Raw genomic sequence first — 14,898 nt, forward strand, 5'->3', positions numbered from 1 at the left:
CATGAGCCAACAGTGTGATGCAGCAGCAAAAGAAGTGAATGCTATTCTAGGCTGCATCAACAGAAGTATAGTGTCCCAATCAAGAAAATGGCTAGTAGCCACTGATAGCTGTTGCCTTAAAGGCTTATCTGTATCTGGTTGGCTACTGGGAAGCAAGATCCTGGGCTAGACAGACTGCCATTGGGTCTCCTCCAGCAGTTGGTTCTTATGTTCTGTGGCAGAAGAGATCACAAATTCTCTCTTCTCTGAGATGAAGTCTGTCATTCTCAAGAATGCAATTCCTCCTTGGAACCTTCCTTCCACTTTGTTCTGAGCCATGCTTAGATCCAGCTCCACCATTGGACTTACTGTGTGTGTGTGTGTGTGTGTGTGTGTGTGTGTGTGTGTGTCTGGAAGGCTGCCAGATATGGTATTTATAGCACTTACTGGAAACCGTTGGCGTGTTCCTCGGTTTCGAATGTGATTGATTTTGGAGAAGGAAGTGCTCTGGAGCCCCCGGGGCCAGTGGGCAGCTCGGACCAGGAGTAAAGGGGGTCCAGGGTCAGGCCTGAGTGGCATTGTTTCCATTTTATCTCCAAAAGCAATTTGCAGTTCTTTGTTTCCTAAGTGACTCTTAATATGATGGACAAAATGAGATCACTGGGTATTAATCCTCCATTTAAGAAGTACTTGAAGTAATACCACAGTGAAAGGGAACGTTAAGCCACTTAAACAAATACCTGCTGAAGTTTATAATCCTGATAAGAGTAAGGGATGGATTGTTGGGGTGGGGGAGAGTGGGAAGGGGCCCCGGTTTCCTGCTCCTCCTTAACATTCACAGGAGAAAAAACAAAATAAAAAAAAAAAAAAAATTCCTTCCAGTAGCACCTTAGAGACCAACTAAGTTTGTTCTTGGTATGAGCTTTGTGTGCATGCACACTTCTTCAGATACCTTCAGATGCACAGGAGAGTAAGTGAAAGCCCTCTTGTGTGAAAACAATGCAAGGTGCCCAACCTTGTCTTCATCTTCATCTTCTCCATCTCTCACCCATCTTTGGATATATGCCTCTTCAAGTTCCCTCCATCATCTTCTGTTGCCTGCTTCTTGCATCCACATAAGCCCTGCTATTAATTTTAGATTGTCTACCCATTACATAGGTGGTCATGTCCTTGGCCTTTTGAAATTGTAGCATTGATTAACCTTCATCAGCCCAAATTGCCTCTTGCCACATGTCCTGCATATATCCATGTTAACTTCACAACCTTTCCCACTGCATCCATTACTTTTAATCTTTGCCGTATCCAATTATTAGTTTTTCCAACTTTTTACAATATTTCTAACATTGCACGTTCCACGATCTTAGGAAGTTCTAATTCAAGTGACTTTTTGTACAGACCAAAATCAACCAAGGTAAAGGTCTTCAGTGTGTGTTCCCATGTGGGGCATGCACATTGCCACATGCTCAGAATTGATCTCTCCACCCCTCAAAGCTGCTGAAGCCACAATAAGACATATTGCAACCCAGATCCGTGCTGGATCTGGATTGGTAATAGCTTTGAACATTTAAACTACATCAGCTTTGGGTGGTTGCAGTGTCCAAAACAGAAATAGATATTTGGATCACTTGGCTCTGAGTTGTTGAAGGTGTTTTCCGTGTTACTACTTAACTTCCTATTCTGAATTTGGGAACAAAATGGGATTAAAAACCCTGACAAGTAAGTAAGTAAGTAAGTAAAATATACTCTCGAGATAATATATTCCCTTGAACATGTCAGTGCTTTGCTCACTCTGTGGCAGTAGGGTGGCAGTGGAGGAATTCACATCTATTTAAATGGGTACAATTATGTGAAGCATAACTTGAGTCAGTCCACTTTTCTGTTCCTATGGCATGGAGTCTATGTCTATTACCTTGGGAGCAGGCAGAGGGTGAGGCGGATGCTGTGATGCTCCCTGTGTATCCATGGCATCTTGGGCCTGCTGAAGGCCAGTCTTCGTATTCTATGCTATTCCTAACAGTGTTTTAAGCATCCAGGTCCAGGAACCATCTGAAGACATGGTAGCGAGTGTGGTGGGTAATCCCTAATTCAACCATGAACAAATGTCAGGCTTGGGAGAACTATGTTGTTGTTTTTTAAATTAGAATCCCAGGATTCACCAACCTGAACCAGGCTCAGAAAGGTAGTTCAGGGGGCAGAGCCAGTTTTCTGCTGCACACCCCATTAGCTGCTTGCTGGGATGATCTCTGTGTACAAGCTGTCTGTCTACCATCTGCCCACTCCTGCCCTAATGTGCGAACTCCATGCACCCACAGCCACGCAACACATGAAATTTAAATCTAGACTGTGCTGCACCATCTCCAGAGTGAGCAGAAGTTGTCATTGATGGCTCTCCGCAGCTGCCAATCCACATATGGGTTGAGTAACTCAGCACAAGCCACAGCTCCGTGATAGAGCACCTGCTTTGCCTGCAGAAGTCCCTGGTAGTTAAAAAGAACTGGTAGCAGGTGGCGAATAGCTGCTGCCAGTCAGAGTTGATGACGCTGGGCTAAATAGTCAAAGAAGTCTAATGCGATATAACACAGCAATCTCCCATCCACCACACCAGGTATGCCAGCATTCCTTGTGTTTACATCTCTGTCATGCCTGATCTCCTTTTTCCGCCTTTCCAGTTTTTCAAGTGCTGAATACCAAAGTGTTATAGAAAGAATCTCCCCCATCGTTGAGCAGCACAAGGAGACATTGCTACCTGGGCAGCCTCAGCTCAACGTCTGTGACAAGGCGGTCATGGTAAGGGATTAAAATGTAAATAAGCATAGAACCCTTTGGTCCTTCATGTATTCTGTGGAGCTTAAATATCTCCCCTTAGGTTGGGCAACTCAGAACATCATCTTTCCCTTTTTGCAGGAAGTGCTTCAGTTCACTAGGAGTTTATGTAAAAAAAAATATGCCCATGCATTTCTGTTGTCACTATATCTTCCTTTGTGAATTCAAAGAGGCAGCAGCACTGAAAGACCAGTTCCATACATATGGAAATGAGCCTGAAAAGTCTCTGTCCATCATCAATGAGGCATCTTTCCTCTTCTCAGCTTTTGCAGTGCCCAGTATGCGCTTTGGATGCAATAGGTCTTAGGTTCGACATCTGGTATCTCCAGGTATGGCTGGGAAATATCACTGTCTGAAACTCAGGAGATCTGCTGCCAGTTAGTGTACAAGGGACCACAGCACCTTGAAAGAGGTGGAAATTTGGCCCTTGCAGTCATAAAATCTATGAGAGTCCAACTCTCTGTGAGAAACTTCAGCTTCTCTGGCAACTGAGGTGTCCATCTGTCTGTCTTGCACCACTTCCACTGTCCTTCCCTTTACATTTTGGAAGTGATAGACACATTTTGAAAACCCTGTTAATTGTTCTTTAAGTTGGCTGGAGCCCTCCTTCCAAGAGCTGAATGCCTGCAGAAATGCCCGTTGCTGTGATTGCCAGGCCATCATTGCCACCTGGTGTTAGCAGTGCAGAATGCAAAGCCTCACTCACCAGCAGCCTCTCGAAAACTATTTCCCCCTGTAGGGCTCTCACATGAAACAAAGCAGATAAAAATAACGCAAACAGCACAGAGCGGGCAGGAATGACCTTTAATAAACTGACAGCTGGATTCTCCCATGGATGGGTGGGCTTTGCAGAGAGACGCCGAAGGAGGGAGATGGTGATGCGCTTGGCTGCCCTTTGAAGGTGATTGATGTTGGTCCAAGCGTGTGCTAGGTGCAGTACAGAATATGGAAGTTAGGCAATCTCCACCTCAGAGGCCTTGCAGCCTTTGCTGGATGAAAAAGACCAAAAGGGAGGGTCATAGATTGACTAATGAGCAGCAAAAGTTCAAATTAGGGAAGGGACAAATTGGAAGAAGCTACGGTGGCTTATGAGGGATGTGCAGCAGAGAGCATTTCATGGGGACTGAGAGTGGCTTATGCAGAAGTCTAGGCCCTCTTGACTTGTCCACACTAGCTGATGAGGAGTGAGGGATTGACTCTGTACTGCTGGTTTTCACTTGCCTTCTCCGGAGCTGCTTTCTGTTCCAAATAGAGTTGATTTCCTTGTTTATTACCTGCCCTTCACCATAAGGTCCCAAGGGCAAGTTACGGTGATCTGAAAATACAGTATTAATAACATTTTAAAACAAATGACAACCACAGGAATAGGGTGGGGCCCAAAATATTATCTTATCTCGTGTCAGAGGCCAGAGTAAAGGCTAGGCAGAAACATGCCTTTGAGGGATAAGAGGCTTTGCCATCACAAGGGCCAAGATGACAAAGCCAAAGGGACCCAGAGATAAGGGTGGGAGTGAGGAAGCTCACTGGATTAAGGGCTGAGGTGAAAAGCTTGAGGGGAGGCGCTTTGGTACTGTCTCCCCTGGTGCCCCAGTTGTGTGACCCGCTGCCATCAGGAACACCCTTGGGGGATTCTGTCCTGCTCATCCTGCATGACATCTAAAGACAGGCTGTTTGGTGACTAAAGGCCCCCTTGAGACTTCTCAGGTGAGTGGGTTGCACTCATTGCCTGGTTGTAACCAATCGCTTCTGGGCTCTGGAAGGGATTTCTTTTTGCAGAGGGTGTCCTCTTCCTCCTTCCTGACATTGGCTGTCTTCTATAAAACTCAAGCAAGGGCAGGATAATTCCGGTGAACCACAGAGGTGTCGAGGCTGAGCTGTCCTGTTTCGGTGTCGCCATGTAAATGCCTTCTAATCCATCAGTTGGCAGGCTAATCCATCAAACTGCTCATTAAAACACAAATGTTCTTATCTGTCTCACCCTTGGCCTTCTGAGACTGCTGTCTTCTCCTGAGCGCTTTGGGTAATCTCCGCAAATATGTCTGTGCAAAATAATTATAGAGCCTTTCAAAGTCTAGGGCTGTTTCTCTCCTCCTGTCAGCAATACAAAGGTTTGCTCACTTATCACGATGCCAGAAGAGGGATTTGAGACAGCTCCAGAATAATGCAGGGATAGTGCGGGGGGGGGGGGCAGGGAGCTAACACATGACCCTGCTGTGAAGAGGACAAGGTAGCCCAGTCTGTTGGAATGTGGTTTTAGCATGTGGGTCTTTGCACTAGTTTTACCATCCTGTGCACAGGCTGTAGTGATTATTGAATGCCACTTTTCTAACAGAAATAAGTTGTTGTTGTTGTTGATGATGATGATAAAGTGCCTGAGCCTGAGGTGAGGAACCTGCATCCCTCCAGACCTTGTTGGATTCCACCTCCCATCAGCCCCAACCAGGAAGGCCAGTGTTCAGGGGGAATGGGGGTTGGAAGCAGAGCATCTAGAAGCTTTCAGGTTAGCTACTCCTTACCAAAGGTATCCTAAGTAATGCACAATAAAAAAATAAAAAAAACCAACAGCCCCTGCCTCCAGGCTACTAAGGTGAGAGACATCAAATGAAAATGGGGGATGGGTTGGAATATAACAGGAAAGCAAGAAAATTCAGGTACTAATTTTTCCTAGTGATTTGTGGCTGACCCAGTTTCTCTTCCTGTCTTGCAACAGAATTGGGCTCCTCCAGGCTGTGAGAAGATAGGAAAGTGTTTGAAGGCTCCCAGCCCCAACCCTCAAAAATGCTTTTGGCCCCACTGAGCATCTCATGCCTGACCTGCTGGAGACAAAGCCGCTGTGGATCATTTCTTCAGAAAAGGGGCATTGTGGGAAGAAGCCCAGAAGAGCTGCTTTTATCTACTAAAAGTGGTGTTTCCCTCCTCTCTTTCTCAGGGTTACAGCAGTAAATCTATATGAATTCAGCCTCTCAGTACAGACAGGGCCCAAGGTACTGTGGGCTTAAGACTATTTCAAATATTAGGGCTGGGGAGCCTGCCTTAGTCCTTTGCTACTCATAAGTTCCTTTGAGACTGAGCCCTCAGTTATCAGTTGTGATAATCTCTCACAGCATTCTGCTCCCCTCCCACTGCCTAGAATTGGAAGTTTGTCCTGGAGCTCAGGTATCTTTCTGGACCTGATGAGGCAGAGCATCTTTGTGCCATCTAAAAATTGTTAAGCGCTGATGCCAGTATTCAGCGGCTCCAGCGAATGTACAGTGTTACTTAAACGTGCTTGGAAGTTGGAGCAAAGACTGCTGCTCACTGCATGCAGTGCCAGCAACATTACAGTCTATTGGCTATAGTGTCTCCCATACCCTCTGCAGGCCAGCTTTGGCAGGTGGGCGGGACTACCCACCTGTCAATCACCAAACATCATAATGGTGTCAAAGTTTAAAGGAGGTTGTTGCATCCTCCTTTGAGGATGTTATTCCAGCACTAATCAGCTGATTGGCACTGGAAGTGCAATGAACTACCCTGTTTCTCCTAAAATAAGACATAGCCATAAAATAAGCCATAGCAGGATTTCTATGCATTTGCGAAATATAAGCCGTTCCCCAAAAATAAGCCATACCCCGAAAATAAGCCATAGTGACGTGGTACATCCCATTAAAACAGCCTGGGGAGGCGTGGCTATGCAGCGTACCGATGCGACACGGTTAAAATAAGACATCCCCTGAAAATAAGCCATACTGTGTTTTTTTGAGCAAAAAAATATATAAGACGGTGTCTTATTTTAGGAGAAACACGGTAGCCATATCCACCATTCAGCTGATCATTAGTGATAGGAAGCCCCTTTGAAGTCTTTGCGGAGAGGACAATGCACCTAAAATTGAAGTCTTTTTTCCTCTGCAAAGAAAATGGTCTCTACTCAAAGTGCTTTCTCCAGCGCTTTCAATACAAACTGCTTTTCCTTCCCTCCTTCCCTTCTTTTTCTTAAGCTTTTTGGATTCAAAAGACAGGAGGAAGTGCTTTAAATCCAAGTTACTTCCTGCAGCCCCCTTGGCTGCACTAGATAACTTCCCAGTGCAACCAATTCCAGCTGATTGTTGGGGCTTTGGCAGTGCAGGGCTCTCTTAGAGCACTAACAGTCAGCTGATCATTGGTGTTTGCAGAGAGTCCTGCATTGCACTTCAAAAAGGACTCCACAGGTGCCCTTTTGGGCCCAGCTATTACTTTACCTGCATCTCACACCTGATGCAATATATGCTAGCAGGTATAGGTCAGGTGAGTGTGGCTTGGCCAAAATGGTCTGGCCAGAGGCTTCCCACACCTGAGTTATACTATCAGTAGTTAAGGCCTCTGATAGCTAAGTGGAACGTCTATGTTTAGAGGCAGTCTACCTCTGCATGCCAGTTGCTATGGGATGGAAGAACAACATGGTAGTTGTCATCAAGCCCAGCTTGTGGGCTTCCTGGAGGCACCTGGTCAGCCACTGCTGGAAACAGATGGCTGGCAAGGTAAACCTTTCTTCTGTTATTTTGCTATGCAAAGAAGTGTTCTCCATTGCCAACATTTCTTTTAATACTTGGTCTCAAATGGTGCCAAAATACACATTTTCAACAAATGCCAAAGGTTAATATGAATGTCTGCTGCTGTGATGTTGTTTTTAGTATGATTAGAAGAGTTCTGTACGTTGGTTGTTAACTTTCAAGAAATACTTTTGTCAGCTTTATAACTTTCTTATTGTGTGATTGTAAGAAATTAAGGCAAATATAATATGTGATCTACAAGTGCTGTGCCTCTCTTCCCTGAGCTCCTTGTTGAATGAGATTGTGGAAGATAATGAGATTTGAAATGCAAATCCCGGGGTGCAGTATTTTAAAATGTGAGAAGTTGGGGAAGGACAGGAGCAGAAGTGCCTTGGGGGCCTGTCATGCTAGAATTCTGTCTGATAAGCCAAGCGTTTTGGATTAAGCTGTGATGGATTTCTTCACATGCCTACACCAGCAAAGTCTTGTTGCACTTCACTAAGTGGATCCCAGGGGAGACATTGAAAAACTGGCCTCTGCCATGGATTCATTAAGTAGCCTTGAGTAAGTCACCTTCTCTGTCAAACTTTATGACAGTAGCCTATCTCACAGGGTTGTTGTGAAGACAGATCCAATAAAGATGGCAAAGTTGTAATAAAGATGGTATCTCCTGTGAAAAGGAAAGTGTTAGGGTTGCCACAGAAAAGCCGAATTGGTGGTGAAATTGCAGAACAAACAACTGCACAACAGAACCACCCCCCCCCAAGTCCAATCACTTCCTGTCTTTGGGGATGTAGCTGTTAAAAAAGCTCTGTGTTCCTATGGAAAGTTGCATGCTTGGGTCAGTGTTTGTTTCTTCTGTTGCTAAGGACTCGCCAGCTTGGGCCAGCTGTTGGGGGAAAGGATTTTTTCTGGTGGTGGAGGAGATAATTTGTCTTTGAGAAAATCCTAGTATTAGCAGGGACAGCTGTGAAAATGGCCTACACATTGACCTTCTGCTTCATCACCCACCCACCCACCCACCCCGTTCTCTGTCTTGCCCAACAAAGGCCTTTCTGAGAAATGCAAATCCTTCTGGATGGATGTGACCTTTGTGCTCAACTACGTATATCCCTTTAAAGAAAAAATAAATATTCTCAGCAATGGAGACTGGAAAGGGGGAAATGGCAGTGCCCCTACAAGCACCTCTTGTGGTGTTCCTTCACCCAAGATGCATTCTTTTCTGTCTTATCTAGCCTGGCAAAGAGTTCTGCATAACTTGAAAGCCTGCAGACTGTACCATGAATGTTGGTGTTAATAGAGCTATTTAGCTATCTGTGGATTCTATTCTAATGGACCAAACCTGGCTGCCTCTTTCATGTCTGCAAGAAGATTAAAAATGCCGTGCACAAAGCACGTTAATCAAGAAGTATGTTCAGGGTTTCAGCCACATTCTTACAAGAACAGAAGCAAACCTTTATAACTGGAAATCCAGCATTGCCAAGGTGAGTTCTAGCAACTGTCCCTTCGACTCCACCAGGGGGCTTCATGGGACATCGGGTTGTGTGCTTGCTTGATCTGCTAATTACTGGTAGGCTGGTTTATCTTTAAACCAGACTTGGACTGGACAGCCAGTGTGGTGTAGTGGTCAGAATGCTAGACTACGTCCTGGGAGACTAGGGTCTGAATCCCCACTCAGCCAGGAAGCACACTGGGTGACCTTGGGCCAGTCACTCTCAGTCTAACCTACCTCACAGGATTGTTGTGAAGTATAAAAATGGGGAAGGAGGAGAAGACGATGTATGCCACCTTGGGCTCCTTGGAGGAAAATTACCGGTAAATAACACAGAAAATAAAGAGAGGACTGTCCTCTGGAAAATAGCGCACAAACTCACTCCAAGTCCTGGTAGCTGCAATAACCCCATATTTACTGACCCCAGGTCTCCTCCTCTGCATGTGCCTTGTGTCAAGATTTTAGATTGTAAGGGAGGTGGGGCAGGGACCTGACCTCCTTTGGAAAGTATAGCTCGCGTTGATGACGGCTGCAAGCCAGAGAGCGGAAGGCCAGTGCTGCAAAACCACCAGTCTTTGCTGATGCACCGGCTAAATATGCAAGAGTCCTGCCCCACCCTTGAGCACCCGCTGGCAAAGTGGAGGAAAAGAACTCCCCGTTTTTAAAACCAAAAATATTTAACGGCCTTGGTTCTGTGCACAAAGCTAGACCTTAAAACTCATGATAAGTAAGGGGCCACTAATTATTTGTGGTTAATATAATCCCCCATGGATAGGGACCTGGAGGTTCTAACTTTCTTTGCTCACTCCCCTCCCCAACCGCGCAAGAGTGGTAGTTCCCTACGATTGTCCCCCACCCGCCGAATGGTTTCTCCCAGGCGGGCGTCTCTCCCGCGCATGCGTGTTGCTTCGTACCGGGCAAGTTGGCTGCTTTAGCCATGGGCGCTGAGTTGCGGCAGCTGCGGCTGCAACAGAAGCGGCGGTTGGTCCAGGAGCGGATCCGGGAGTTCCCCGATTTTCCCACGCCGGGGGTGCTTTTTCGGTAAGCGGGACGAGTAGCGGCCACTTTGGTCTATATGTGATGCAGCGGTCTTGTTCCCCTGAGCATGTGCAGAGGGCAGTCCTTCCCCCTCCCTTGGGGAAGCGCTCCTGTTGCCAGTGAGCCACTTACAAGGTCCCGGCGACTGGGGAGAGGGAAATGCACTCTGCCCATGCTCCGAAGTACACTTTTTTTCTGACCGCAAACTTCTTCCTTCTGGTTGTCGAATGCCCTTCATTTAAGAGGCTCCAGGGCTCAGATTAAGCCGGTGCTCGAAGTAGGGGTGGGGTGGGGTGGTCGTCTTCTAAAAACATCCCTTTATTTATTATTACCCCCTCCATGCGCCTGGTGCTCTCCAAAGTACCAGCAGGACAGGTCTCTGGAGGAGCTTGCAGTCCAGAAGCATAATCAGTTATGTGCGCAGTTGCTACATGATTTGCCCCAGGACTGCAGAGATGAAAGGAGGCCCATGCTGGTTTCTGCCCTCGATCAGGGGACAGAGGAGAACCAGGAGGCTGTGCTTCTGACCTCTCAGCAAGTATGGGCATCCACAGGGTGGATGGGTGGGAAACTCCCTGATTCCACAGTCCATTCCTAGCATTCGTGGAACCTGAGATATGAGACAAAATGTGTAGCCACGATTCTTCTCATTTTGGGGCCTGTTGTTTCCTCCTTTCAGTGTTTTACTTTGCCCCAGCAAAAAGTTCCTGCTGAGGCCCATGCACCAAAGAGCACCATAGAAAGTGGAATATGCCACCTGTGGGCCAGGGGATGTGACTGAAGTGATACCGGTAGCTTTCAGGTTTGATTTAGCCTAGAGGAAGTGGGAGAATAAGGAAAATACACAAGAGGCTGGATACTCATTTGCTTTAACTTCATTTATAAATAGCTCCAACGCTGGATCCCAAATATTTTTCTTCTGAAGGATAATTCCCACTCACAAAGAATATTTTTTAACAAGTGCTTCTTTCTCTCCATAGAGATATCACCCCCCTCTTAAAGGACCCGGTTGCCTTTGCAGCTGCAATTGACCTCCTGGAAGCTCACGTCAAGGCCTCACATCCCCAGGTTGAGTACATTGCAGGTGAGTCAGGGACCAGTTTGTCTTTAAAGCTCTGGAGGGCACCAGGTTGGGGAAGGCTGTCCTTGAGAGAAAGGCAGTGGGTCTTGAGGCCATGAATGCCCTGTCTCCAAACATGCTACATCCTGACAACAAATCTCCCCCCCCCTTGACTCCTCTGGGTTCTCTGTGCATGCTCAGGTGCACTCTTGGTCAAATGTATATGCCACGGCTGAGCCAATGAAACCAGACAGTACTCCCTTTAAATCACAAAGAGCTTGGCATATGCACCACTTAAGCCTCCTCCGAATGGCCTCACAAACAGCAGAAGTGCTAAACCTGTGCCTGGAATGTTCCTTTGTCAAGCAGAATAGTTCTAGACTTTCTCCCCCCACAAGTAGAAAGTTAGCAGATCAGGGTTGCACTGCATAGAGGAGCATTTTGTCATGTGAACAGCCCCCCCTGTGCAGTGCGAAGTCCGGAGCCAGGTTTACAATCTCATCTTCCTGTCAGCAGATAGAACCCCTCACATAACACACTCACTGTGCCACAAGTTCAACGATGGAGTACCGCTTTTAACCTTGAGGACTAAGAAAGTAAGCTGCTTCTTCTCTGCTTCTGACAGGTCTTGATTCCAGGGGATTCCTTTTTGGACCAGCTTTGGCACAGAGATTGGGAGTTGGATTTGTGCTAATACGGAAGAAGGGGAAGCTACCAGGTCCCACAGTGTCCGTTGCCTACACTCTGGAATATGGCCAGGTATTGGTGGGCTTTTTTCTAGTGGGTGGAGGTGGGGGCTAATCAAAGGATTTCAAATGCAGGTCAGGTGGAGGGGCTTATAAAGATGGTCCGGTGTTGATCAATGCTGGCTCAGCCGGAGAATGCAAAGCCATTAAAAAGTGTATTATGATTTTTAATTTACAGCATTTGTACACCAAAAAATCTTACGAGCAGCTTAGCAAAATCAGCTCTAAGACAGCCTCTTCCCTCAAGCTCACAAGCTAAAAAGATATGACACATGAAGGAAAAGGAGGAGGGAAAGGCTCAAATTCTTTTTCCCCTTTTTTAATTTGCATTTTCAAAAACAGGAACAGAGAGCATACTTCACCCCCCCCCCTCCGCCTGCCCCACTTAAGACTTTGTACCAAATACAGCATGTATACATATACCATAGGACTTCCCTTCCACCCTTTTCCTGGTTCCTTTGTTTTTCTACTACTCCATGTAATCACATCTTTTTAATCATCCAGTTTGTTATCTATTAAAAAACTATTGCAACGCTGCTGGATTTACTTGAGACCTGCTAAGAGATATGTATTTGTAAATGCTGGTTCTTAAAATATTCAATAAACATTTTCCATTCCTCCTCTTCATTTTCTCATATCCTGTTCAGCAGTCTCAGTCCAGCATATTTGAACATTTTACACTGCCATTCTTCCTTATTGGGTACTATACTTGTTCTCCACCTTTGTGCCAATAAGGTTCTAGCTGCGGTGGTGGCATATAGTAATACTTTTGTTTTTGGGGACTCGGTTTTTTGGGGGGACCTCCGTTGTTACCATCCCCAAGAGGAAAATCTCAGGTGTTTTGGAGAAAGTTTTTTTAAAAATAAATAAATAAATATCTTCTTTAATTATTTATATATAGTTCTCCAATATTCCTTAATTACTTTTCAGGACCACCACATGTGGAAAAAGGATCCCTCAATTTCATTACACTTCCAACATATACCTTCTTCTTCCTTTTTTTAGACATTTTCGCCAATCTGGTGTGTGTTGAATACCATCTGTGGGTCATTTTCATCATATTTTCTTTTATCGCATAGCATGCCGTGAAGTTCATATTCATTTTCCACAGCTTTCCCCATAATTCGTAATCAGTATTGTGACCCACATCTTGCCAAACACAAGTTCTTACGGTTTTTGGAAGTTAAACTGGGGCAAGTGGTGTCTCTGGCTGCCATTTGCTTGATAAAGAGCAGCCCCGCCCCTGAAGTCCTCTACCCACCCTGATCCCCATCAGATCCAGGAGCAGAGCTGACAGCATCCATGCCACAGTTCTTCCCAGACAGCTGACTTGGTGGTGGTTGAGCCTTCCCTGCTCCCTTGCCAATGCTAGGCAGTTCTGGCCCACATTTGGGGGTGATAAGCCCCTACCCCAGCATTCTGGCCACTACATGTCAGTGGTGGCCCATTCGGCAAGCCTAAAGCCCATCCTCCTTTTGCATCCCACAGGCAGAGCTTGAAGTTCAAAGCGACGCAGTGAGCCCTGGTCAGAATGTGCTCTTGATTGACGACCTGCTTGCCACAGGAGGTGAGAACCGGGCAGGTACTGATGCTGTTGGGTAGAGGATTGGCAGTCGGGGTCCTCTGCAGTTCTGCAGACACCCAAATGGAAGATGAAGCCCTCGCTGGCTTAGCCCAAAGGAATACTTGCCATGTTCCTCTTTATTCCTGCTCTCTTGCCTGCCCAGGACCCTGTGCATTCATTGTGGGTACTGGTCAGAACTGTGTGACATGCCAGGTTTTGCTTGCTCAAGGAAATGGGCACAGCAGCCATGTTTTTCCTCCTTAATCTCAAGTGTACAACATATAATAGCTCGGCCCCCGAGAGTGGAACAAGTCTGCAATCTCCATGCTAGACTCGTCATGTAAGCAGATCTCAAGGCTAGAACATTATCCAGCCTCATTTTTCTGCCTTTTCGTTTTAGTTTCCTCCTCAAACGTTGTCTGGCCGCCGCCGCCTCTCAACTTGTGTCACATTTTTCCTGATGAGGAATTCTGGAGAACTCGGAAGCGTGCCCCATTTTTTTACTCGGTCCTATTACCCAGTTGCAAACGGATGGCGTAATGTTGCCCCACTTGGGTTTAAAATGGGATTTAACATATTGGTGGAGGATAAGGCTATGCCCTACCCCACGCTGTTCAAGACAGCATGCTCTGAGTGCCAGTTGCTGGGAATCAAAAGTTGCGGGAGAGATATTCCCATAGCCGTCTGGTTGGCCATGGAGGGAATAGGATGTGGGCTCCAGCTGTGGGTTCTTCTCATGTTACAATCAATGATAGCTAAATAGTGCAGGTTTTTCTTCTGCACAAGTAACACCGCCGTCTCTCATCTAGGAACCATGCAAGCTGCCTGTGAGCTGATGAAGAAGCTGGGGGCTAATATCCTGGAGTGTGTGGTGCTTGTAGAGTTAAAGTCCCTTAAAGGGGAAGAAGCCATCAAGCCAAACTCCGTCTACTCGCTGCTGCAGTATGACTGATGCCCAGGAGCAACCGCCTGCCTCAAGTCTTGTTTCAGTTGAGATGGCCTTGCTGCCTTCCTCTACCAAACAATTCCTGGCTTTGCACTGTTGCCTGCAAGCTTTCTTTCCTTTTCCCCCCTCTCCTTAAAGTGGCCCTTGCTCCCATCAAGTTGGCGTTGTCAACCTGGACTTTGCTTTGTAAGTGAAGGGTTCATTATTAAGTGCCATGGGAGAGCCTTTATATTATTATTAAAAGAACCAAATGAAGCCTGGATTTTTCTATAAGGCTATCTCCTTGTAGGCAGTCTTGGAGTTACCAGATTGGGAAGGGGACTCACTTCCCAGAGTCAGCCTTTTCAAAACAGAAGTCACTTACACCGTTTAGAAAGCAAGAGGTTGTTATTCCTCTGTGCTAATGGAGGAGGGCAGCAAGGAGAGCCAGCCTGGTGTCCTCAAAACATTTTGGACTACAGTTCCCATCAGCCTCAGTGAGCAGACATGATGGAAGTTGTAGTCCTTGCAAAAGCTTGAACGCGCCCCCCCAGGGCAGGGATGCCTAGGTTTGGCATCGGCCTCGGTTGCTAAATTCCACCTAAACCATACCAGCATATTATAGCCATCCTCTTAGAACACTTTGGACGAGCTGCCCCCTGAGCATTTCCCCCGGAAGCTATGGCTTGGGGTTATGCACAGGTCTTTCTTTTGGCACTGGAATGGAAAAGTACTTCTGTGCTGTCCCAGATTTGAAACGGCTTGT

General features: G+C 46.4%; 2 protein-coding genes across 2 annotated transcripts in view; both read left to right on the plus strand.

Annotated features, from left to right (window-relative positions):
- GALNS (galactosamine (N-acetyl)-6-sulfatase) overlaps positions 1-6,307 on the plus strand; it is a 47,111-nt gene extending 40,804 nt beyond the window's left edge. Inside the window, exons 13-14 of the mRNA XM_033156985.1 lie at positions 2,649-2,766; positions 5,513-6,307. Coding sequence (XP_033012876.1) covers positions 2,649-2,766; positions 5,513-5,599 — 205 coding nt within the window. The 3' untranslated portion in view covers positions 5,600-6,307. The remainder of the gene's footprint in view (positions 1-2,648; positions 2,767-5,512) is intronic.
- A 3,388-nt stretch (positions 6,308-9,695) lies between these two features.
- Positions 9,696-14,898, plus strand: APRT (adenine phosphoribosyltransferase). Its single transcript, XM_033156986.1, has 5 exons — positions 9,696-9,840; positions 10,818-10,921; positions 11,523-11,656; positions 13,132-13,210; positions 14,017-14,898. The coding sequence occupies exons 1-5, from the start codon at positions 9,737-9,739 to the stop codon at positions 14,157-14,159; spliced, it is 564 nt and encodes a 187-aa protein (XP_033012877.1). The 5' UTR covers positions 9,696-9,736; the 3' UTR covers positions 14,160-14,898.

This window comes from Lacerta agilis, chromosome 8, assembly GCF_009819535.1.
Source record: "Lacerta agilis isolate rLacAgi1 chromosome 8, rLacAgi1.pri, whole genome shotgun sequence".
NCBI lineage: Eukaryota > Metazoa > Chordata > Lepidosauria > Squamata > Lacertidae > Lacerta > Lacerta agilis.